The 25,334-nt window shown below is 36.8% G+C and overlaps 4 protein-coding genes across 5 annotated transcripts; all 4 read left to right on the top strand.

The window, feature by feature from the left end:
* Nucleotides 1–7,573: 7,573 nt before the first annotated feature.
* LOC141682978 (pentatricopeptide repeat-containing protein At5g06540-like) lies at nucleotides 7,574–10,611 on the top strand. Its single transcript, XM_074487664.1, has 2 exons — nucleotides 7,574–9,110; nucleotides 9,332–10,611. The coding sequence occupies exons 1-2, from the start codon at nucleotides 7,600–7,602 to the stop codon at nucleotides 9,837–9,839; spliced, it is 2,019 nt and encodes a 672-aa protein (XP_074343765.1). The 5' UTR covers nucleotides 7,574–7,599; the 3' UTR covers nucleotides 9,840–10,611.
* A 978-nt stretch (nucleotides 10,612–11,589) lies between these two features.
* LOC141682836 (uncharacterized) lies at nucleotides 11,590–14,217 on the top strand. The gene is made up of 3 exons (XM_074487526.1): nucleotides 11,590–12,070; nucleotides 12,829–13,348; nucleotides 13,723–14,217. The coding sequence occupies exons 1-3, from the start codon at nucleotides 11,699–11,701 to the stop codon at nucleotides 14,031–14,033; spliced, it is 1,203 nt and encodes a 400-aa protein (XP_074343627.1). The 5' UTR covers nucleotides 11,590–11,698; the 3' UTR covers nucleotides 14,034–14,217.
* Nucleotides 14,218–14,449: 232 nt separating this feature from the next.
* On the top strand, nucleotides 14,450–17,886 carry LOC141682999 (pentatricopeptide repeat-containing protein At5g08305). 2 transcript variants are annotated; one of them, XM_074487691.1, is made up of 3 exons: nucleotides 14,450–16,260; nucleotides 16,545–16,880; nucleotides 17,561–17,886. In XM_074487691.1, exons 1-2 carry the CDS (start codon nucleotides 14,647–14,649, stop codon nucleotides 16,593–16,595), a joined length of 1,665 nt encoding a protein of 554 aa, XP_074343792.1. In that variant the 5' UTR covers nucleotides 14,450–14,646; the 3' UTR covers nucleotides 16,596–16,880; nucleotides 17,561–17,886. The 2 variants fall into 2 exon arrangements, with proteins under 2 accessions (XP_074343792.1, XP_074343793.1); XM_074487692.1 differs by having other exon boundaries at nucleotides 16,422–16,880.
* A 444-nt stretch (nucleotides 17,887–18,330) lies between these two features.
* On the top strand, nucleotides 18,331–24,984 carry LOC141684176 (succinate--CoA ligase [ADP-forming] subunit alpha-2, mitochondrial-like). Its single transcript, XM_074489013.1, has 7 exons — nucleotides 18,331–18,653; nucleotides 19,070–19,279; nucleotides 21,458–21,628; nucleotides 22,145–22,268; nucleotides 22,774–22,835; nucleotides 23,557–23,638; nucleotides 24,523–24,984. The coding sequence occupies exons 1-7, from the start codon at nucleotides 18,447–18,449 to the stop codon at nucleotides 24,657–24,659; spliced, it is 993 nt and encodes a 330-aa protein (XP_074345114.1). The 5' UTR covers nucleotides 18,331–18,446; the 3' UTR covers nucleotides 24,660–24,984.
* The last annotated feature ends 350 nt before the right edge of the window (nucleotides 24,985–25,334 follow it).

The following is a 25,334-nucleotide window of genomic DNA, read 5'->3' as shown; positions in this document are numbered from 1 at the left end:
TATATTGTGTCATTATTGATGCAGATATTGTGACTTGATTGACTGACCAACTAATTAGTTGTATATGAGAGGACAACTTGTAATTAGCACGGGATTAGCTAGTTTTTAGCCTCTAACTTGCCTGTAATTAGCTAGGACTCCTACTGTATAAAGGGACACTTCTCAATGAGAAAGAAAAACACATTCTTACAGTTCAATCTTTTTGTCTATGATTATCATGGTATCAGAGCCAAGTTTATAATCGAGATTCAATTCTTGTTCAAGAGTTTTTTTCAACGTCATCGATCAGATTTTTTTCAGTCCAAGTTTTCCAATTTTCTGTAAAGTACCAGAAAAACCAACAGATCATGTCTTCAGAAAGGTACAATAATTGCTTAGTTCGTTTTAATGGCAAGAATTATTCTGCTTGGTCGTTTCACTTCAAGATATTTGTCAAAGGCAAAGATATGTGGGGTTATGTTGATGGCAGCAAACCTGCTCCAGATAAAGAAAAAGAAGAAAATGAGCATGCGTTATGGGAAGTTAAGGATGCTCAAATTATGTCTTGGATTTTAGGATCTGTGGAATCAAACATCATTCTCAATTTGCGTCCTTATAAGACTTCAGCTGAGATGTGGAATTATATGAAGAAAGTTTATGATCAACAAAACAGTGCTCGGCGATTTCAGCTTGAACAGGAGATAGCTTCTCTTCAACAGGGAAGTCTCTCTATTTCAGAGTTTTATTCCTCTTTTATGAATATGTGGGCTGAATATACCGATATCATTTATGCTAACTTACCATCTGAAAGTCTCAGTGGAGTTCAATCTGTTCATGAAACAACTCAAAGGGATCAATTTCTTATGAAATTGAGATCTGAATTCGAAAGTACCAGATCCAATATTATGAATCGAGAGTCTGTCCCTTCTTTAAATGTTTGTCTCAATGAGTTACTTCGTGAGGAGCAACGACTTCTTACTCAATCTAATATGGAACAATACAAATCTAATGTTGTTCCAATTGCGTATGCAGCTGAAAGTAAGTCGAGAGGCAGGGATATGAGTAATGTTCAGTATTTTTGTTACAAGTGTTTTCGTCATTATGCCTCAAATTGTTCTAAAAAATTCTGCAACTACTGCAAAAAAGATGGCCATATCATTAAAGAATGCCCAATTCGTCCTCCAAAGAGATACCAAACAGCATACAGCGCTTCAGTCGATTCTTCTATTGCTGGTAGCTCGGTAAGTGCAACTCCTCTCCCGCAAAGTGATCCTGCTGCAGGTCAGTCAATAACCCCTGATATGATTCAGCAGATGATTGTTTCTTCCCTATCTGCATTGGGAATATCAGGTAAACCTCTTCTGAAATCTGCTCCTTGGTACTTTGATTCTGGAGCTTCCCACCACATGACAAATAATGTTGATATGCTCACCAATATAAATAAATATATTGGAAATCTCAAAATTCATACAGCTGATGGAAATACTTTACCTATCACGGCCACTGGTGATGTCTCTTCCTCTATAACTGATGTTCTAGTCTCACCTAACCTTTCCACCAATCTTGTTTCTATTGGACAATTAGTTGACAATAATTGTAAAGTAGAATTTTCTAAAACTGGTTGTCTCATGCAGGATCAACATTCAGGGAGGATGATAGCAAGGGGGCCTAAAGAAGGAAGATTGTTTCCCATTCACTTTCCAATCCCTCCATACTTATCTCAGCCTATCATTTGTAATTCTGCAGTTGTTGATTATCGTGCATGGCAGAAACGTCTTGGACACCCAAATAATAATGTACTCCATGCTTTATTTAAATCTGGTTCACTCGGGAATAAAGGGTCGCCATCTCAAAATGATATTCACTTTGATTGTCACTCTTGTAAGCTCGATAAAAGCAAAACTTTGTCGTTTCCTACTCACCAATCAACTATTGTTAAACCTTTCGATTTAATACATAGTGATGTTTGGGGCATGACACCAATTACTTCTCATGCAAATTATAAGTACTTTGTTACTTTTATTGATGACTATAGCCGCTTCACGTGGATTTACTTTTTGCATTCAAAAGATGAGGTATTTTCGGTCTTTAAGCTTTTCCATGCACATATTCATACTCAATTTTCTGCAGAAATTAAAATCTTACGCTCTGATAATGGGGGAGAGTATATGTCTCATTCATTTCAAGAATTCTTGCAAACCAATGGCATAATCTCTCAAAGAACATGTCCTTCAACCCCACAACAAAACGGGGTGGCTGAAAGAAAAAATCGCCACCTTCTAGATGTTGTCCGTACGCTTCTCATAGAATCATTTGTACCGCCTCATTTTTGGTGTAAAGCAATTTCCACTGCCGTGCATCTTATTAACAGGTTGCCATCTCCCTCCTTGAATAATGATTCTCCCTTCTTTAGATTATATAGGAAAGAACCAAATTATTCAAACCTTCGTGTTTTTGGTTGTGTTTGTTATGTTCATCTTCCATCACATGAACGCACAAAATTAACATCCCAATCAGTTCAATGTGCTTTTCTAGGATATTCTACACACCAAAAAGGCTTTTTGTGTTATGATCTCAACTTACGTCGTATTAGAGTTTCTCGGAATGTCATTTGTTTTGAAAAACAATATTTCTTTGCTTCTCACCAGGATGTCACTCCTACTACATTCTCTTACTTGCCAATATTTACTAATTCTACAACAGATTCTTCTTCTTCTACCAAGCCTTTGCAAGTTTACCAATGACGTCGCACATCTGCTTCTGCAAGCCCTTTGTCATCTGATCCCCATAATGCTGATCTTTTACATGCAGACCAGCCACAAAGACACATCACACATTTATGTAGACCTCCTGAAAGGTATGGTTTTGAGGATCCAATATCTTTGTCAGCCACCATTTCATCTATTCCTATTCCTTCATCTTATAAGCAGGCAATGAAGCATGAGTGTTGGCGGGAAGCTATTGAAATAGAACTTTTAGCACTCGAGGAAAATCAAACTTGGGATATTGTTACATGCCCTCCATCAGTGAAACCACTTGGTAGTAAGTTTATATTTTCTGTTAAGCATCGTCCAGATGGATCAATAGAGCGCTATAAGGCACGATTGGTAGTTTTTGGCAATAAACAACAATATGACCTAGACTATGAGGAAACCTTTGCTCCGGTTGCCAAAATGACCACCGTAAGAACAATTTTAGCTCTAGCTGCGTCACAATCTTGGTCTTTACATCAAATGGATGTAAAGAATGCTTTTTTGCATGGGGACTTAAAAGAAGATGTTTACATTACACTTCTGTATGGCATGCCTTCTTCTCATAATTATGTTTGCAAGCTAAAACGCTCAATTTATGGTTTGAGGCAGTCACCTCGAGTTTGGTTTGAAAAGTTTGAAACAACACTTGTAAGCTTTTCTTTCACTCAAAGTCAGTATGACCCCTCCCTTTTTCTCCAAAAGACATCCAAAGGCATTGTTGTTGTCCTTGTTTACGTAGATGACATTGTTATCACTAGTTCAGATTTGGAAGCTATCTCTAGAGTTAAACTTTTGTTACACTCTACGTTTCAAATGAAAGATCTTGGTCAGCTAAACTATTTTTTGGGCCTGGAGGTGCATCGTCAACCTGAAGGTATCTTCTTGAATCAACACAAATACCTTATGGATCTGGTTCAATTAGCAGGGCTTACAAACACTAAAATAGCTGATACTCCAATGGAAGTTAACACAAAATATAGTCGTGATGAAGGGGAACTACTAGCAGATCCTACTTTATATCGAAAGCTGGTTGGTAGCCTGATTTATCTTACAATAACTCGACCAGATATTTCATATGTTGTTCACACTGTAAGTAAGTTCATGCAAACTCCGACGCATCTCCATTTATCTGGTGTATATCGTGTCATTAAATATTTACTTGAGACACCTACTCGTGGCTTATTCTTTCCTACCAACTCTACAATCCAACTGAGTGCTTATAGTGATTCAGACTGGGGTGGTTGTCCAGACTCAAGAAAATCTACTACAGGATGGTGTATATTTCTCGGAGACAGTCTTATTTCCTGGAAATGCAAAAAACAAGACTTTGTTTCTAAATCCTCCACGGAGGCTGAATATCGTGCCATGTCTAATGCATGCTCAGAGATCATTTGGTTGCGAGGCCTTTTGGCAGAGCTTGGTTTCTATCAAAATCAACCTACTACCTTACATGCTGACAATACCAGTGTAATCCAAATTGTGTCAAATCCTGTTTATCATGAACGCACAAAACACATCGAGGTTGACTGTCACTTTATTCAGAAAGCATATGATCATCAAGTTATCACTCTGCCATACATCTCCACCTCTTTACATATTGCGGATATCTTCACCAAATCCATGACACGACAACGCCATAACTTTCTTGTCAGCAAATTGATGCTTACTGATTCTACAACATCAATTTGAGGGGGGATGTCAAAGAAACTAAATGCTGATCTTAAAGAATATTTTGTGGCATAACTGATTCCTTAATATCCAGGAAATATTTGAATATTTGAAAGCATATATTGTGTCATTATTGATGCAGATATTGTGACTTGATTGACTGACCAACTAATTAGTTGTATATGAGAGGACAACTTGTAATTAGCACGGGATTAGCTAGTTTTTAGCCTCTAACTTGCCTGTAATTAGGTAGGACTCCTACTGTATAAAGGGACACTTCACAATGAGAAAGAAAAACACATTCTTACAATTCAATCTTTTTGTCTATGATTATCAGATGCGAAGAACCTGGACTTTGTCAAGTCGTTGTAGTAGTATATCTGTGCGATTTTCTCAAAGTAATTGAAGTGCTCATCTGGGTCTCCCAAATCATCAAAAGAATCAAAGTTATAGTGCTTCAGGTCCCTCTATCGAGGAATAGCCTCCAATGAGTGGCTGAAAGGTGTCAGAGTTTCCCCAACCCCCGTTATAGAGTCTCTGTCCATCTTCCTTTGTAGTTCATAGATCATATCCTTGAGGTCCTTCTGCTTCTCCTCATCATCATCAGAAATGACCTCGGGGGTGGTTTCCCTCCGGGTCCTCTTGGTCCGGGATTTGGCTAAGAGCTTCTCTTATTTTTGATGCATTCTTTTTTGAATCTTTAGTTCAAGATTTGCTTCTTCTTCCTTTCTGATCTATTTTCTCATCTCTTCCAACCTCTTCTGCTTGGATGCTTCAGTTTCTTTCTTATTGCCCTGATTTTTTTGGTTCTTCTTCCCTTTAGCTCCAATGCGGTCAAAGACAGGTCTCCGGGATTGCTGGCAGTCCCCGGACTCTTCCGGTTCCTCCTGAACCCGGGCTTGCTCTTGCCTATAGAGCTGGATTGCTTCTTCTAGCTCATTGCTGGTCAGGTTGGCCAAATGTTCCTCAGCCACTGGAACATTGGTATACTTGTATTGGTTTAGCTCAATACGGCTCCTGGCATCCCGGGGGGTTTACCACTCTCTCCAAAATGGGGGTGTGTGGCAATGGTTGCTAATTGAGGATGTCTCGATTGGCTCCCGGGTCCTATTCCTGGGAGTGGTCCGGGTCCTGGACCTGGGTACTGGCAGAGGGTCTTCCGATAGTGTTTTTTCCTGCTCTTGTCATTGTTTCAAATGTACCAACAACAAATGACCAAGATTTCAAACTAACAATATCGATCTAAGGTTACCTTTTAAAAATAGCGAACAACTTTCAAGGACTAGTTCAAACAACTTTCTGGGACTGGGCAAACAATATTGTAGAATAAATGTAGTTGTGTCTTAGAATGCAAATGCGATATGCAAATTAAACTAAACTTGGGGTTCTAAAACGATCAAAACGATCTATAGCACACACAAACGTGGCTTAAATCAGTAAAAAAGGCTCACAAAAATGTGGCCTAAAATAACAAGCACACACAAACGTGGCTTAAATAAATGACATTCATAATTATGAGAGCTAGGTTTTTTTGGGTTCTTACAGATTAAAGAAATGGACTCTTTTAAGGGTTTGCTGATGAAGGTGAATCCATGGGCACCGAGACCCAAGGATGTTGCCGCTCCTTCTAGAGCCAAATGATAACTCCTAGGTGCGGTGCTGCTCCTTCGACGCTGCGCATGGATCCTTCGTTGCGGTCTGCAAAACAACACCGGAAGGGGAATTTGGGTCCGGCGGCGCCTCCGGTTTGAGAGTAAGAACTCATTTTTGGGGAAAATGAAGATTGATAGTAATGCAAAGTGGTTGTGTGTGTAAATGAGTGTAAGAGAGCGATTAACTCCAAAACCTTTTTTCCTTGGGCTATTTATAGACCAATGATAAGGTTTATGGGTTGGTACCCTTGAATCGTAGTCGTTGATTTTGGGAGCAGAGGACACCTGGCTGGGGTGGATGCCTTACACGTGTCAGGACGCGAATGGTTGAGGAATGTTCTAAGGATCTCCTGACATGTGCCCTTATTATTCTCATGATTGACCAATGACATTTGTCTTTATCATGCGTTTGGGCATGTGGCTCACATGCTGGGGCTTCCAAGGATTGGGCCGCTGGGGATCACTAGCCTGAACTAGTAGTATGCGGGACTTGATGGAGTCAAAAGTTCGGACCCGGTCCTTCTAAGAGTCATATGTACTATCACCTAGGTACCATTTTAGGGTACATTTATTCAGTACCTCAATCACCGGTGTGGTTGATAATATATTTTTTTACCTCTTTGATGGTGTGAGATAGGGGTGTACGCGGTTCATATTAGATCGATTTTGGAGTAAAAGTTGAACCAAACCGCGAAGAGGCATTAATTGCGGTTGCGAATTTGCGATTATTGTGGATCAGTTTACAGTTCAACCACTTATTTTAAAATAATTAATAATTTGCAAAAATAAATAAATTCGAAATATTAATAAATTCAAGTTTAAGTTAAGTGATAAATTTAGATTCAAAAATAAAATACAAATTAATGCTCCGTGTGGAGTTAGGATATTAAAAACATAAAAAAATATGGAGGTGAGAGAATAGAAAAAAGAAGAAGATAAAAATAAGATTACATTTTCCATTTATTTTGTTTATATATCTTTTAATGATTGTAAATCTTATGAACGAAGTCTTAATATTAACCTAAGATTAGTTAATAATGTGTATACTTTATATGATATCAACTATATTTTTGAAAATATATTTTATTATAAATATATATTGCGAGTTGCGGTTACGATTTTGCGATTTTCAAGAATTTAAACCGCATCCACCCGCAAATGAGGGGGTTTTAAAATTTAAATCTACAACCAACCCGCGTTTTGCGATTATCCGTAAAATACGGTTCAGTTACGAGCGGTATATCTGTACACCCTAATGTGAGACATATCCTTTCTATTTCGTGTCTAACGTTGTTTGCAGGCTATTACGTGAGCCCGTAGGGTTTACCCAGTGCAGACCCGAAGGGTAGCGGCTGCGGGTTATCTACGATAAAAAAATAAATTCAATATAAATAATTGAATAATACGGGTACTTAAAATTTTTTGTTCGAATTGAATAATTAAACCGGAGATTCTTGCCACGCCCACAAAACAACCCGGCAGCACATTTAAAATGATAAATCTTAAAAATTGCTCATTGCATAGCCCGTGCAACACTGTTTTAATCAATGAAATCCCATATAATGTCTCTGATCAGCAACTGCAAGAACATGAAATCAGTCAAAAAAATTCATGCAAACATAATTACAAACGATATATTTTTTCCATATCAAACATCATTAGCCTTCTCAAAGTTGTTAAATTTCTGTGCTGTTTCACCTCACGGAAGCTTAGACTATGCTAAAAATATATTCAATGACCTTAAAAACCCACGTTTATCATTATACAATATAATTATTCGAGGCTTGTCTTTAAGTAAAGAGCCTCTTGAAGCTGTTGTGTTGTATAAAAAGATTCTTGAAAATGGGCTTTACCCTAATAATTTTACTATCCCATTTGTGATTAAGGCTTGTTGTGAGTCTTCACTGAGTAAATGTGGTGTTTTGGTTCATACCCATGTTGTGAAATTTGGGTTAGAGTGTGATTGTTATGTGCAAAGTACATTGATTTGTTTGTATGTGAGCAGGGAAGCTTTGATTGATGCAAAGAAGGTGTTTGATGTTTGTTTTAAGGAAGATACTGTTTGTTGGAATGGGATGATTGATGGGTATGTGAAAGTTGGTGATATGGTGGTTGCGAGGGAAGTTTTCGAGAGAATGGCGTGTAAGGATGTGATTTCTTGGAATACTATGATTAATGGGTATGGGATTATTGGTGAAATTGATGAAGCAAAGAGGCTGTTTGATGGTATGCCTGTGAGGAATATTGTGTCGTGGAATACGATGTTGTCTGCGTATGTGAAATGTGCGAAAGTTGATGAGGCGCTTAAATTGTTTAATGAGATACCATATAGGGATGTTATTTCTTGGAATGCTATGTTAGCTTGTTATGCACAGACTGGGAAGTCGAATGAAGCTCTTGATTTGTATGATGAGATGAATAGATTGGGGATAAGATCGACTGAAGCTACAGTCGTTAGCCTTTTGTCAGCATGTGGTCATTTGGGTGCTCTGGATAAAGGGTTGCAATTTCATTCTTGTATTAGTGAAAACAAGATTGAGATCAACTCCATTGTCGGTACTGCATTGGTGGAAATGTATGCCAAGTGTGGTAGCATTGCTAATGCTTCTGAAGTCTTTTATTCAATGAAAATTAAAGATATTCTTTCTTGGAACACTATTATAACTGGCATGGCTATGCACGGCCATGTTAAAGAGGCTCAACAACTCTTTAAGGAAATGGTAGATGATGGTGTGGCGCCAGATGATATTACATTTGTTGCAATGCTGAGTGCTTTCCGCCATGCTGGAATGGTAGAGGAAGGCCGAAAGCTATTGGATTCTATGAACAATATTTATGGTATCGAACCCAAGGTTGAGCATTATGGATCTGTTATCGATCTTCTTGCTCGGACTGGGCATGTGCAAGATGCCTTGGATCTTATTAAGACTATGCCTATGGAGCCTAATGCTTGTGCATGGGGAGCACTGCTTGGCGGATGCAGGATTTATGGAAATGCTGAGATGGGCCAACAAGTTGGAAAGCACCTCATAGATCTTCAGCCAGAGCATAGTGGCCGGTATTTAAATCTTCTAAATGCACTTAAAACAAGTTAAAGAATATATCTTAAGTGAATATACTTGAAAGTTTAAGTTCATAGAGCTAAATTACGAAGATAACTAAGATAATATTAAGGCATACTTATACTAGTTGAGTGCATTATCAGTAAATTCCATTTAACTCAGTAGTATTCGTGGCTCTTGATTTGTAATATTGAAATTTTTTGTTTCCTCTTAATAGCTATGTACTTCTGTCAAATATATATGCTGCTGCTAAACGTTGGGATGATGTAAAGAAGGTGAGAGATCTTATGAAATCCAAAGGCATTAAGAAGGTGCCAGGAGCAAGTGTGATTGAGGTGAAGGGAAATGTGCACAGGTTTGTTGCAGGTGATTGGTCTCACCCAGAATCCAAACAAATTTATGAGAAGTGGGCTGAGATATCAAAGCAGCTGCAGATTTCCGATGGATATGCACCAGATACAGATCAAGTCTTAGTGGATATACAAGAGGAGGAGAAAGAGAATGCTTTATCTGTTCATAGTGAAAAGCTGGCCATTGCATACGGATTTCTACACCTTGATTCACATGAAGCCATCAGAATTGTCAAGAACCTCAGAGTATGCAGAGATTGTCATGATGTTACAAAGCTGATTTCTAGACATTATGGCCGAGAAATTATTGTGAGGGATAGGAATCGTTTTCACCACTTTAAAAATGGTGTTTGTTCCTGCAAGGATTTCTGGTAGATTAGGATGTAAATTGTAAATGAATGATGCGGATCTTTTCCTAAATATCAAAGGAGGTGATAATTTGGAATGTGAATCACCAATGAAGCGACAAACAAATGAGTACAGCATATGTTTCCTACATCTTGTAGATTGTTTCATCCTCTTTCCCTTGAAGCTAGATTATTTACTCTGCAGATTATGCAATGTTCATCTGATCCATTCACGGTCTTATCCCTGCTAATGTTCCTTTAATGTCTCTAAACAGGAATCCAACCCAGTTAACTTTCCCATTATACTCTTTAGTCAAATTTTGACGTATTACCTACATTACTCCAAAACTCCCTTGCAAATATCGTGGTGTTACCTACATTACTTCGAAATTCACTTACAGACTACGTTCGTTGGCTCTTAGGTTTTTGCCATACCCATCTCAGACACATGAAAGCTCAAAATCAAGACACTTATTTTATGTCAGATTACCCATGGCGGACACATGAACAGGCTACCAAGCCACTTTATGTTGGTTTCTTTGACTAAAGTTACTGCAATTTGACAAATTGAAAGATGACGCACAGGACAAACTTATGATGAAAAGGAGAGAAGAACACATTGCTTCATTTTTTGATGTAAAGATGTGGATGACTGAAATAGGATTAAGAATAAAGCATTTGTAGTTTGTAAAGTTTCTTACACAAATATTTTTAGTTTTTGCTACTATGGCAGAAATTCCAAATCTGAGCAACATACAGTGATGTCTGTTCCTCCATCTTGATTAAATATCAGGTGTACAACTCAGTCCTAATCCTATAAAGGTCAATCAAGTTTGTCCATCCCGTTTATTTAGCGTTACATTTTATTCAATACTTTGGACTGCTCATTCCATCTTTTCTTACTTATTTTTTTTCCAAGTGCTTTTTTAGAGTTATCAAATTCACACATTGTCGCTAGATTCATATTCTGGATACTCGTTCTAGATAAGTTTTGTTTGAGCATTACATGTAATATTTCTACTCCTCCACAAGATGGAGCCAGTGTTGGTCCCAAGGAGATCACCTACTAATTTAGATTTTTTATTTTGTTCCAGCTTAAAAACTTACTGAACATTGTTTGTCTTGTTCTTGGTTTATCTGATATTAATCTATCACTCTTTAAGTGCAGATACCTTTGGATTGTCAAAATATAGTCGGTTCTTGGATCAGAAGGGAAAATAAAATTGTGCTCGAGGAAGTCTTTTTGCACTGCTTTTGATAAGCTGGTTCAAAATGGTCAATCGTTGCATTTCTGGAAAGTTCAGCTTCTTAGTTGTTTGCCTGCATAATCTATGATGCAGCAATCACTTTACGTTCCCAGCTTGGAGTAGCAGTAAATTTATGAGATCTAATGTATAATTTTTCCATCTGATACTTATCATTCAAATTATGGCATCTTACCAATGATTATACTATCCTACCTTGTCATCCTTTGTCACAGCCCACAGTTGTCTATTTGCCTTTGTAAAAAAAAATACACTCTTACACGGAAACAACTACTTTATTTCTTGGAGCAGAAATTAAGAGATAAGGTCTACATACATCTAACATTCCCTGATCTTATGCAAGCTGACAAGCTTAAGGTTCACCTGCAGTTAGCGACCTCATTCTTTCCTTAGGCGGTGGTTCATTTCTCTACATTTAACCTTATCTGTTGTCATCAATGTTTCAGCATTTGCTATTTTAAGAACTCATGATCAAGATTCCAGACGCATTAAATGTAAAGGCGGCGTGCTTCCACCTCAAATCTTTGGTCCACTTTTACCCTTGAAACAATTTTTATTTCCTCATGAAGTGTCTATACATACTTTAAGGTCACAATTTTATATATCAGTACCTTGTAAAGCTATGGCTTCACAATTAGCTCTTCGATATGGCCAAACCCCCCAACCCAAAAATTTTGTTACTTCCATGTTCGTGTACACCATGAACACCACGTTAAAGACTCTCATGACTGCGGTCCAGAACACAAAAACCGAGAGGTGGAGGGCTATGGCATATGTCAAGAACATGTACATGCTTATAACTTGGATGGCTGCTGGGGTTCTTAGGCCTGTGATGGATTATGTCCCCTTCTCTGTTGGCCCTCCCGCCACTTCAAGCCCTTATCTCCTTGAGGGACGTTTTGGCATAGCACCACTTTCGTCATCTATGGATATGGTTCTGTATGAGGGCTATGATGCAGTCCCGGTGCAAGCACTTGGTGGTGCTCTGTTACAGGTAAGCCCTTTAATTAAAACATACGATATTTTTTTACAAACTTTCTGATTATAGTTTCTTTATTTTTATTGCTTGACTAATATGGTTTTAAAATTTTGTTATTTCATTTTTTTTACTTATCTTTTGGCTAAGAAAAACTTTGAATGATAGAGACACAGTTGCTTAATCCAGAGGAGTTATTTTCTCAAGTAATAGGAATCTGGGAAAAATCTTAGGAATCCAATAAAAATTGCTTTGTAAACGAAAAGCTAAGTGACAGGCCGAATTTTTTTTGTTTATACTTAACAGTTATATTTTAATTTTATGTTGCTTGAGATATTCAATTGTCAAAACTTATATATACTGAGACAATTTTTTGGTAAGATCTGTTGAAGAAAATATACATATTCAGCTGCACTTGTCTCTAGTGAGATTCATACCCTTAACCTTTTCTTGCCACTTGCCAAGAGTTAGAAGTATCCACCTTTAGACATATCTTTCCTATGATATATAAGAGAAATTTTGAACTCTTATTTAGAGATAGATATGGATTTCAACAAGGTGTATCCATTAGCTACTTTTGTTTTTAATTGTCAGTCACATAATTGAGAACAAAATCAAAACGATTTTGGATGTGCTTGCATTGCTCCACGTTAGTATCTGATGTCAATGAACAGCTTTTAAGAAAACAACATGCAGAAATTTAAGACTGAAATCCCTTCCTACATATACTATCTAATTATAGAAAGTAACATTGTTTCTTTTTATCAAATTGTCAGATACTTTCCCTACTAAACGACTTGCCAGCAACGTCAAGGAAGTACCAGTTTGCCCTGACCATGGCCGAAAAAATTGTTGATGAGAACTTCAGGGATGGCCATGTGGAGCTCATGCAGCTCAATCGTACGGCTCTCGCTTCATCTTTTGCCCGTACATCAAACCTCTTGTATGGCACGATCCAGAGCTGCAGCCAAGCTCAAGACAACAGCTCATGGACTACACGGTTCATTAGTTCAGTATTTCCATTTGGTTCACGGATAATTAAAAGTATGGGCACTGTCTTTCCTTTCCTGGGTGGTGGCGGCTCAAGCATGAAGCAAGTGGCTTTGATCGGCAGTGTATGTGATGGTCATTTGGTGGCAGAGAAGCATGCTCAAGAGCTGCTGTGGCTAACTAATAAGATGAGGCTATGTGGTGTCGTGGATGAAGCTTTGGTGCAGTGGAGCTTAGCCTCGGGTTTGGCTTCAGTTGCACTCACGGCTAACCCTAGGGTTCAAGGCTTCTTAATAAAAATCTCCGGTAATTTCACAAATATTATAATCCAAAGAGTGTCGGACAAAGATATCACATTCTCTTGGCTCAAATATCTAATTTAAAAAAAAAGACCTAAAATATATGTAATAGATCCGCACGATCATCAGTCACACATTTCACACATGGATGATAGTTGAAAAACAATTGGCACGTGCCTTACACGCGCCCGATTTAAAAATAATAAAGATGCAGATCTCACTAAATGCGGCATGATGGGCCATATTTTAAATTATCATATTTTTGTCCACACATCATTAATTTTTTGCGGTATAATAATTATTTTATGCTCAAATCTTAGCTTATAGATCAGAAAAAAATGACTTGTATGTTTAACTTGTACTATTAAAATGTCTGTGCAGCTATTTTATTTGGAGAAATTATTCGATGCAACATAGACGTAGCAAGAGAAGTAAAGTTCAGGCTGCTAGCAATATGGATACCAATGTTTTGTTTTGCAGAAAATGGGATAGCATATCCTGTATTGACAGGTTACGAGAAAGCAGAAACGGAGAAAATAATAGACCAGTTAATCTCCGGTATGCCTGTAACTGATCAGCAGATCATCCTCACAAATTGGCTTCAAGACTTCCTTATTTCCAACTCAGACTGGCCTAATCTCCAGATATCTTATGATCGTTGGTGCCATACTGCTCGCAAGCTTATTGCATAGTCATACACTGCAGAATTACCAACATATATCCACTGTTCTTGATAATTGTTTCTACTGTTGTTAATAAATAAGAAGGGGACATTTGTCGTCCATCTTCCGTATATGATATCTATTTGTGTATTAATCAGTATACTCTGTAACTTTATACGTAAAATAAACAGCTTATGATGCTGATTCTGTAACAGCGTGGATCTCATAGACTGCAAACATGTAATTTTCATTCTCTCTAGGCTGTATTCTCTTGTACCAGGATATTGTGTTTATTAATTCAGTTACACACTCAGTTGATCTTAATTCTTGACTTTTAAAAGCATAAAAATTATACTCCAATTGAAAACAACTCGTAGATTGACATTCAACTCAAATATATAGTTCATATATGTCTAAATGGGTTATTAACACATTGTCCCGTCAATCTCAGGAACTTTATTCTCTTATTTTTTTCAAATCATTCCAATTTGGATCATCGGAATAATCAATATCTTGTCCTGATTTAAAAAAATTTAATGCTCTACTAGTTCAAAAACAACTAAAATTGAATTTACAAGCTCACCACTTTCAACTCTACCCCTTATTACATTTCCCAGTGTGTTCAAATAAAGACAACATATAAATGTTGATCAACACTTCACTTTTATTCAATCAAAATCAGAGATTACTAAATTTTCTTGATAAATGCAAATCATTGTCAGAGCTTAAGCAAATACAAGCTCAAATAGTTGCATTTGGCCTTATTCAACACCCACCATTCGCATCAAGAATTCTCTCCTTCACCGCAACTTCTAATTCTTGCGATATCGATTACTCGTATAAATTCTTTCTTCAGCTCTCATTTCCTACTACATTCAATTATAATACCATTATTAGGGGTTATTCTAATAGTAGAAACCCCAATAAGGGGTTTTTTGTTTTTGTTGATATGTTGCGAAATGGGGTTGATCCTGATTATTTAACTTACCCTTTTGTCGTTAAGGCGTTAGCTCGATTATCGGAGTTCAAAGTTGGTTTAGGTGTACATTGTAGGATTATGAAAACTGGGTTTTTGTTGGATAAGTTTGTTGGTAACTCTTTGATTCATATGTATGGTTCTTGTGGGAATGTGGTGTGCGCGCGTAAGGTGTTTGATGAAATGTCGGACAAGAATTGGGTTTCGTGGAATTCTATGTTGGATGGTTATGCTAAATGTGGGGATATAGTTGCTGCTAGGGAGGTTTTTGATTTGATGCCTGAGCGGGATGTTGTGTCGTGGAGTTCTTTGATTGATGGGTATGTTAAGGATGGGGGGTATAGTGAGGCTTTGGCGGTTTTTGATAGAATGCAGGTTTCGGGGGTTAAGGGTAATGAGGTTACGATGGTGAGTGTTTTATGCGCTTGTGCACATATGGGTGCACTTGAAAAGGGGAGGACGATGGATAGGTATATAATTGAGAATAGGTTGCCGTTGACTTTAGTATTGAGGACTTCACTTGTTGACATGTACGCTAAATGTGGAGCAATAGATGATGCTTTGGCTGTGTTTCGTGGTGTTTTAGGTAAACAGACGGATGTGTTGATATGGAATGCGATGATTGGAGGGCTTGCGACACATGGGTTTGTTAAGGAGTCGTTTGATATGCTTACAGAGATGAAGATTACAGGGATTACGCCAGATGAGATCACATATTTGTGTATGTTGAGTGCTTGTGCTCATGGAGGACTTGTAAAGGAAGCTTGGTGTTTCTTCGAGTTTCTTGATAAAGATGGCTTGAAGCCAAGGACTGAGCATTATGCTTGTATGGTAGATGTTTTGGCACGGGCAGGTCAAGTAGGGGAGGCGTACCAGTTCTTGTGTCAAATGCCAATGCAGCCAACTGCATCCATGTTGGGTGCATTACTTAGTGGATGCATAAACAATAGAAAACTAGACCTTGCAGAAATAGTGGGAAAATGGCTAATAGATTTGGAGCCAGATCATGATGGTAGATATGTTGGTTTATCAAACGTATATGCAGTCATCAAACGTTGGGAGGAAGCAAGAGCAATGAGAGAAGCCATGGAGAAGAGAGGGGTGAAGAAGTCACCAGGGTATAGTTTTGTGGAGATATTTGGAACTCTACATAAATTCATATCTCATGACAAAACTCATGCCATGTCGGAACAAATCTATATGATGCTAAGTATCTTGTTAGAACAAATGATAATCAGTGGAGATTCTGTAACTGATGCTTCCTTGTGCGGTCCCAAATATGTGAGTGCATGCTTTTAAAAAACTAATCTAAATGTAGCGGGATATCCAATTTAATACAAGAAAAGATAATTACATATTCGTGATAATTTTATATATAGTATGTCCACTTTCTTTTCTCCTGGTCAAATGGTTTTCTAATATACAAAGTTTTACTTTTGCAGGATTTAGAGACTTAGTATTCTTAAACTTTAAATATAATAGAGAAGGTAACTCAACTAAGTGTTATCTCCTCACAATCTGAACGTTGTCTTCATGTTCATTTGTATGTTTGTTGGCAACTTCAGAAACATAATTCACGGGAGTCTTGGAATCTGCTGACAGTTTTTAAGTCCTAATGATGGGGTTTTGAAGTTAGCTAGTGAATCTACTAAACTTTGACGAGCCTTTCGTCAAGGACTCAAGAGCTATGTTGGCTCGGCTATGAAGTCTGCAATTTCCTATTGGAAGGATAGAATCTGAGCATTTCTAAGGGTGCATTGCGGTTCTTCACAAATCACATCTACTAAGTTCCAGGATCCAGCTTATTAAGATGGTGTAGTGATCTCCGATTATTTGTCTCATAGGTGGTGATTTGGATTGCGGTTCACCTTAAATGTAGTTTCCTACATCGGACATCTCGGGTATGTTTTTGAGACATCTCGTAGCAAGTAATCACTATCAATCTCATGTAATTTCTCTTCTTCAGTTCTTCCCCATCCATCACCCATGTTTCAGTTTGTATAAAAGTAAAAAAGCACGTATATCAGTAAATGTGAGAGTAGAATAATAGTAGACTGTTATCATTTGACCACATACTCAATATTGGTTATGACCACAAGTCATAGTTATTTGTTTTTCGAGTAAATGTGTTTATTGTTTATGCTTAATTTTTGAGAAATCACCATAGTTAATTGATCTTCTCGAACGACAAATTGGATCTGTTATTAATAATTTATTTTCCAAGTCAAAGTACTCTACAATCTACAGACACTATTTCTTCTGAGGAAAAACATGTCATTGACAATTTGTGTGGCAGTTTTCCTATGACAGTCAATCAGCCATCTTACTGCCTATGCAGTGGCGATGACAACCTTGAAACTAATATAAAGACAGCCTGTTTGATGACGCAAAGAGCTCTTGTGAGCTATAGATGGCGTTATGTATTACTTATTTCCACAGATCTAGTTAAAATATCAGATCAACATCATGTCTTTAACCTGCAATGGTATTATAATCCAATTGTAAGATCTGTTATTTGACTGGCTTATTATCAGTATTGTATTATTTACTATGGTTTAACTATGTCCGAATTTTGGTGTAGGTTTTCGTGAATATCAAAGACCCAAAGTCGCATGATTTGGTTTATGCCTGCTCCATAATCTAATTGAGATGTTTCTTTCCAAATCTCCGGCTGTACATTCCTGCTTTGCTTGCTTGGAATGGAGAAACAAGATAAACCTCAAAACTTATAAGATCCTCCAAAGTCTAAACCGGTTCAATTTATCTCCAGTTTTTCTTTTGTTCATGCTGTTCACATGTATTATTTTTCCTTAAGCAACAAAGGTTGTAGTAGTTTGAAATGTTCTTGAAGATTACAAAACATTTTTTTTATTTCCCTTGCTATGTCAGTAATTAGATCTTCTTTTATACATTTTTTCATGGAGAGACACACACGTTGAATTATTTTGCTCAAGTGTTCTGTTATAAAGAACTCTTAAATTTCAAAATCATGTAAATTTCTATCCTTAGCTTGTTTTATATTTCCAAACTTTGTATATCTTGAAACAAATTTAGAATATGATTAGATAAAATTAAAATAATCACATCCTTTTATATCAATCCAAAATTCTCCTATAATTTTCTTAAACAACCTTTTTGAAATAATTTAAATCAAAAAATTAATGATACGTCAATCTAATTACTAATCCTTCTTGATAATTTAGTACTAATATTGATGCCTACATAAATAGTCAATAAATTATTTAATTTTATAAAAAATCGCCCAATAATAAATCGGTGCCTGAATTTATAATATCAATTTTCGAAATACGGTGACCGAACCGAACTAAGAAAGTAAAATAAATTGGTGGGGGTGCCAATAACATTAGGGGACTACTTTTCAGACACTCTCCCCGCGCCCCCTGCCTACCCCCAAATCCAAACCCCATCGATCACCACCACCTTCTCCCCCAAAAACCCTAAAAAAAATGGCTCGCCAAGCATCTCGATTCATGGCAAATCTCTCTTGCAAACTCTCCTCCGACACTCTCCTACATTCCCGCCGTTGTTTCGGCACTGCGCCGCCTCCACCCGCGGTCTTCATCGACAAAAACACCCGCGTCATCTGTCAGGGTATCACCGGTAAAAACGGCACTTTTCACACCGAACAAGCCATCGAATACGGCACCAAAATGGTACTACAATTTTTCTACTAGATCTGTTTTCTGTGTGCCTTTTTTACCCTTTTACTGCGTGTTTTTGCCTTTTTATTATCATATTATTTTAAAAGCCTTGCTGTTTTTTTATTTTTCTGTGTGTATATGTGTATGTATAGGTTTTGGTTCATTTGAGTAACATAATTATTTAACTAACCCTAGGTTTGTTACAGTTTTTTTTAAAAAAAATTAAGACAACACAAGCTGGAGTGCTTACGGAGTCACGGTTCTTGTCATTTTTTTAAAACATGAAATCCTACTTGTATGTGTATATGTGTAAGTGTCCGTGTTTTTTTTATGATTTTAGAAGTTGTTATGGATATTAATATGAGAATTAGCGTGTTTGTTTGGTTAGGGGAGTTTTTGCTTATGTGTGTGTATGTGTTGTTGAATAGGTGGGTGGAGTTACGCCTAAGAAAGGAGGGACGGAACATTTGGGGCTACCTGTTTTCAACACGGTTGCGGAAGCAAAAGCTGAAACCAAGGCCAATGCGTCCGTTATTTATGTGCCTCCAGCTTTTGCTAGAAAAGCTATTATGGAAGCTCTAGAGGCTGAGTTGGACTTGATTGTGTGCATCACCGAAGGAATTCCTCAGCAGGATATGGTAAACCGTTTTTTATTTTCGCTTTTTTTTTGGTTTGAGAGAAAGTGTAGGTGTGTATTGTGGATCATGTTTACAAGAGAGAATATTTCGATGACAGTGCGGTTTGGAACAAATTTGGTTTCAGGAGGTAATGAATTAAGACACCAATCGGAGATAATTAGGAAATTTGTTCAAATCCTCCTTACCCTTTACCTGATATGTAAAACATATTTTATTATAGTGGACATACCCTTGCACAATATTTTTGCTGTTTGTTTCTTAGAACCGGAAAAAGAAGCAGACTTATGGCAATAATGTATGTTTGTCATGAGAACCAAAGAACTTTCACTTCATGTTATTGATGATGGCTATCTGGCATTCTTTACACCCATTATGTTGAAGTGGGCCCTCACAATACTAGAAAAGAGTTGTTGGAATGGAAGGGTGTGAGTTTAAGGGTTTGAGAAATAATACTAAATTAATTTCTGATGCCAGGTCTGCTTGGAACCATGACGTGAATTTGTTTGCGTTAATAATTTAGTGCTTGCATATTTTTTAAACCTTTGGTTCTTTTTCTCGTTTCATGTCGGCGTATTTGTGTACCTCTCTTGCACCCAATCGACATATTTAGACACAATTTATGTCTAAGTTTGGTCGCATTTGAAATATCTACAAACCTATACATCAAAAGAGTAAATTAAATGACACTTCATGATTTAATATACTTTTTTGTTATTTATATTGTTCTACTCCTAATAGATTGGTGTTCAAAATTTGGCATTCAGTCTTCTCCCTAAATTTCTCATTTTGTAAATTAAGTCCTTCTAAACAATGTAAGTGCTTGACTTACACAGAAATAAGAAAACACCTTCCTTTAAACAACTAGAGTACCTCATGTTATAGGAAATAAAAGCATAGGGAAACAAAGCTTAAAAAATAAAGGGAGAGAATGTACCAACATTCTCAAATAAACTTATGTACTTTATGTTACCCGGACTCTTCACTTTCTCCCTCATACCCGTGTCCATGGGACATGACATGGGTGTCAGTATGGGATCTGAGTCGGATCCTTCAACTGAAATCTGGACACTTCTATTTCCAGCAATATAGTTTAAAATGAATTACAAAGCCTCACAACAACTTATTTTTTAGTGAGGGGTGTCTAGAAATTGCTATTTGCATGCTATTCTTTTGATTTATGAGCATAAGTTTGAAAGAAAGAATAAGTATGCGTCTTTATATTGGTATAAGACACTACTGTACAAAGTTAAAATATATTAAATGTAGGTATTATATAACATATGTAAAGGTTATATGTCGAATCCTCGCACCTGTGTCCAATTTCGGATTTATATCCACGAAGCCTAATTTTCAAGAAATTAAGGGTCTGACACTTGGATCTACACCTGTGTCCGACACCCATACCCGAGTCCGGGTTACTACTCACTATTGTGACTGAGAATTTTCTATTTCTTATACGCAATCCTGTGATGATTTGAAGTTGGAAATCTACATTTGTGCTTGTACACTTGGCCTTTGTTTCAGGGATTCAGTGATCACCTGGTCTATTGGCCTCTTTGCCTATGTTACCCGGATTCGGGTATGGGTGTCGGACACGGGTTCGTATCCAAGTGTCGGACTCGGCAATATTCTGAAAAGTTTACATGTTTTTGGCCTAAAATAAGTGTCCGAGTGTATATACCCATGTCCGAGTGTCGAGTGTCTGGCACGGGTACTCAAAGCAAAATGAAGAGTCTGGGTAACTAAGCTCTTTGCTGTAATTTTATACTTTATTTAATCCTTAATTATCCCAAAGACTAATTTCTATCACTTTTTAAACTATTTTATCAGGATTTAAAAATCCCCAGGAAGAGGGTAGTATTAACAGTCCTTTTAAAATGTAATGAAAATTGATTAAAACTAGTGAATGAAGTCATGACAAAGTATGAAGTGTATATGATGAAACGAGTACAAATTGTAAATAGTGCTGGGATTATATTCCTTGCAAACAAACATAGCACTGGGGGAACAGATAGAAATAACATAGCATTGAGAAGGTGAGAAGCCTTAGTATTAATAATAAATTTTTAATGCTCAACTTACTCTCAATTGTTTCTACGTTTGGCAGAAGTATTTGGAGCGATGTCATTGGTGACTTTTTTAAAAAAATTTCCTTGACAAATTTGTTTCACATTGCAGGTTCAAGTGAAGGCTGCTCTTTTACAGCAATCAAAAACTCGACTAATAGGCCCCAACTGTCCTGGTATCATCAAGCCAGGAGAATGCAAAATTGGCATTATGCCTGGATACATTCACAAAGCAGGGAGGATTGGAATTGTTTCCCGATCGGGCACATTGACTTATGAAGCGGTTAGAAAATATTCTTCTATTTTATGTTACTCATGAAGATTATTTTATATGTGACTCATGAAGATTATTTGATCGTGACATATAGGCTTTCCAAGATACGTACTAGCTGAGACGTGCCGAAACGTCCTCTAGCCAAATGAAGTACCTTTGACTAAGATAAATAAAGAACAGTAGTTATATACTTATATATGATTTAATTTTTTTAGCACATGCAGGACTTAATGTACTTCTGATTTATTTGTATTTTAACTATTGGAAGATATACTTTTTAAAGAGTTTCTTATTTACTTCTGGTTAAATACAGCTTGTATATGTTCTGTACTTTTTTTTTTATCCTGGTCTTGCATCAGTTACATTGATCTACATAGAGGATGTCAGATTTATTAGGCAATTAGTGCAGTAGATTGCATCTACGTTATGATGATAATGTTACACTTGTAATTAGTCTCTCTTTCTTTATTTTTAAATTAGTACAATACCATTTGTCTATGAAAGTGTTGTCTTACAATCATATAGGTTTACCAGACGACTGCCGTTGGCCTAGGACAATCGACATGTGTAGGTATTGGTGGCGATCCTTTCAATGGGACAAATTTTGTTGATTGCATGAAGAAGTTTATTGCTGATCCGCAGACAGAAGGTGTTTTTTCCCGCTACAGATTTCTATTTAGTGCATTCTTCTATGATACACTGTTGATGTTTCTCTTTATTAGCAGTACTGTGCATTCATTATATATTGAGAATCTAGCCTTCAATGTTTCACGGTTATGGAACAGTTATCATCAGATTGAAATTTTTAAAGATTGATGGTTCAGCAGAATCTGTCTCACTGTGTCCACTTGTTTATAGCTAGCACGTACTAAGAATGTTTACAATGCCTGAATTATAAGGCTTTTGCCCTGGAGATATTTTAGAAGTGAACTGTATTATTGAGGTGTTGTTGGGTTAGACATCGGCTCTCATCTTGGATCAAGTTTGTTATTGGGGTACACTCGGCTTAGTAATACAGTCAAGGCCACCTGTAGGCAATTTAAGGCTTAGCTAAATAAGTCTTGTGTATATGTGCATTTACAAGTACATTCATACTAAGGAAGCAGCTAGATTTTTACATTGGTTCTCGTGTTCTAACTCCATTTTTATTACAGGTATTGTTCTTATTGGTGAGATAGGTGGTACAGCAGAGGAGGATGCTGCTGCCCTTATAAAGGTGAGGTACATAAAAATATGTTGATCATTGTAACATAATGTGCTCTTAACTTCCCATTTTAAATTTTATTTGATGAAACAATTGAGATAAAAAATGTTGATCACGGTATATAAGAAACTTATCCTTCTGTAGATAAGAAACTTATCCTTCGGTAAGCTTCGCGTCAGAGCTCAATTATTTATTGCTGGAAATTGTGGACATTGTCCTCTGGCAATTATATGTGCAAATTTAAACCTCGTTCGAAAGTGGAGAAATAAAATTAAAATAAAGAAGAAAGCTAGAAGATGTTATTATGTCAAATACTTTAGACCATCATGTTTGCTATTGTCAATTTTTTGTACATAATTTCATCCAATAAATTAGTAAATTGTGTTGCGTGGAGGTTCCCATGTCCAAATATAGGACAGAGCCAGTCCTAAATTTCCAAATATTCTGAGCCCACACTTAGATATGTGCCGTGCTGATGCTTTGTACCCAAGTTTGAGTAACGTATGCTAATATGTGAGTTCACCATCAACATGTAATCCGTTCATAATTTCCGGATAGAATCTTGTCACCTGTCTAGGCTTATTATGTCTGACGTGATGGTATGTTTATCTATATTTAGATTCCTGTTACATGCTTCACATAATTTTATAAAAGTCATATGACATTTTTATGTATTGTTAGTAGAGTGCTTCTAACCAAGTATATGTATCTAATATTTAATAAAATGAAACAGGAAAGTGGGACTGAAAAGCCTATAGTTGCCTTCATTGCCGGTCTCACTGCTCCACCTGGGCGGAGAATGGGTCATGCTGGAGGTAGTATTTTTTTCTATAAAATTTGTAAACTTGCAGACATATTGTTATATTTCATGGGTATTGTTTTGGGAAAAATAAATTGGTAAAATGGATGTAGTTGCGCATGACTATACTTTCTTGCTAGTGTCCAAACTGCATTATGAGAGTTGTCAGTGATATGTTTAGTATCTAGTTTTTAGCTTTCATTGTTTGAAAGTGGACGTCTCATGCTAAAGAAAATTTTAGCATACATTGATATTTCTATTATTTGGTTATATGTGTTTTGACTTTTAACCCTTCTTGATAGTACTGGTCAAGTTGATTGCAATTTTAAGACCTCTAAGAGGGCTGCCTATTGTAGTATATCTTTATTCCATACATTAAGTACACGGTATTTATTTCAAAGTTACATCGTAGGATTTCTTTCTATTCTAGGTTTTGTTGAATATATTTCTATTGGAACTATTCTAAGTGATTTGAGGAAACACTAAGAGTCTCTTGGAGCAACATTCTTGTCCTTCAAATTTACACTTAAAAAAGCCAATAAAAAGAAGCTCTTGGAGATGCTCAAGTTATGCAAGTCCAAGTATTTGTTGACCATGTAAAAGGTCTTGTAGCCTCCTTAAATCTAGGACTGGTCTCAGTCTCGACTCAATAGTTTGTCTCAGGCTTTGGGTAATGTACGATATCTTTAAGATTGTTACTGAGTTATTCTGAAAGTCAGAAATCAGGTATAGATAACCCTGATTACAATTTAAAAATTTTCACATCCTGTTTAGATGATGTGTTTATAATTTTTGTCATCATTCATTCAGCAAATTATACTTTTGTAAATGTTTACTTCGAGGCTGATAACTTATTTTGTTTGATTGCCAACTCAACTTGTTTCCTTCTCGAATCTGCAGCAATAGTATCAGGAGGAAAGGGTACAGCACAAGACAAAATCAAGACCCTTAGAGAAGCTGGTGTGACTGTGGTCGAGTCTCCTGCAAAGATTGGAACTGCGATGCTCGAGGTCTTTAAACAAAGGGGTTTGGTGTAAATCATTTTACTACTACCCCGTTATCTTATTCGTTTTAAGCACGAGAAAAATACTTGTGTGGTGGGCTAGAAATACAGTTTCAGAATATAATAACGAGCTAAATACTACGGCATTCTGGATGCAATATTTCCGTCATGAGATTATATTATAATGCCAGTTTAGGCATTGCGGTTGGTTTTGCATTAATTTCCGAGGTACTGGGACAATTGAGATGTTTTTAGGCTGTACACTCTAGGATTTTTTGAACAATTGTTTCCAAGTTCACTCGTTGGATTTTCCCCTGTATTTTGTCACAGCAAAAGCAGTATAGAAATTTGTTTTTTGACTTGGCTGTTTCCTTAAAATCAGTTTAAACTAATAAAACCTTAATATTAGCCCACTTAATACATCGCTGACAATGATAAAATGCAATACTAAACATGTAACCAGTTCTACACAAATGCAGCAAGGGAAACGATTTCACTATATCCGTTAAGCTACATAAATAGAATATCGCCGTATAAAACATCGACCCTAACTTCTTCTGTGTATAGGTTTTTCTTGATATGGTGAAAATCTAATGAAGATGCTGACTCTGCAAAATATATGAACAATTTTCCACTGTAAGCCTAAAATGCAACAGAGACAACTATAGTACTTTTTTTTTTTGAAGCAATTGTAACCATATTATTACTG

The sequence above is a fragment of the Apium graveolens genome, chromosome 9 (assembly GCF_009905375.1).
Source record: "Apium graveolens cultivar Ventura chromosome 9, ASM990537v1, whole genome shotgun sequence".
In the NCBI taxonomy this organism is placed as follows: Eukaryota; Viridiplantae; Streptophyta; class Magnoliopsida; order Apiales; family Apiaceae; genus Apium; species Apium graveolens.
The sequence above is the reverse complement of the archived record's forward strand: the minus strand, read 5'-3'. Positions and strand labels throughout refer to the sequence as shown.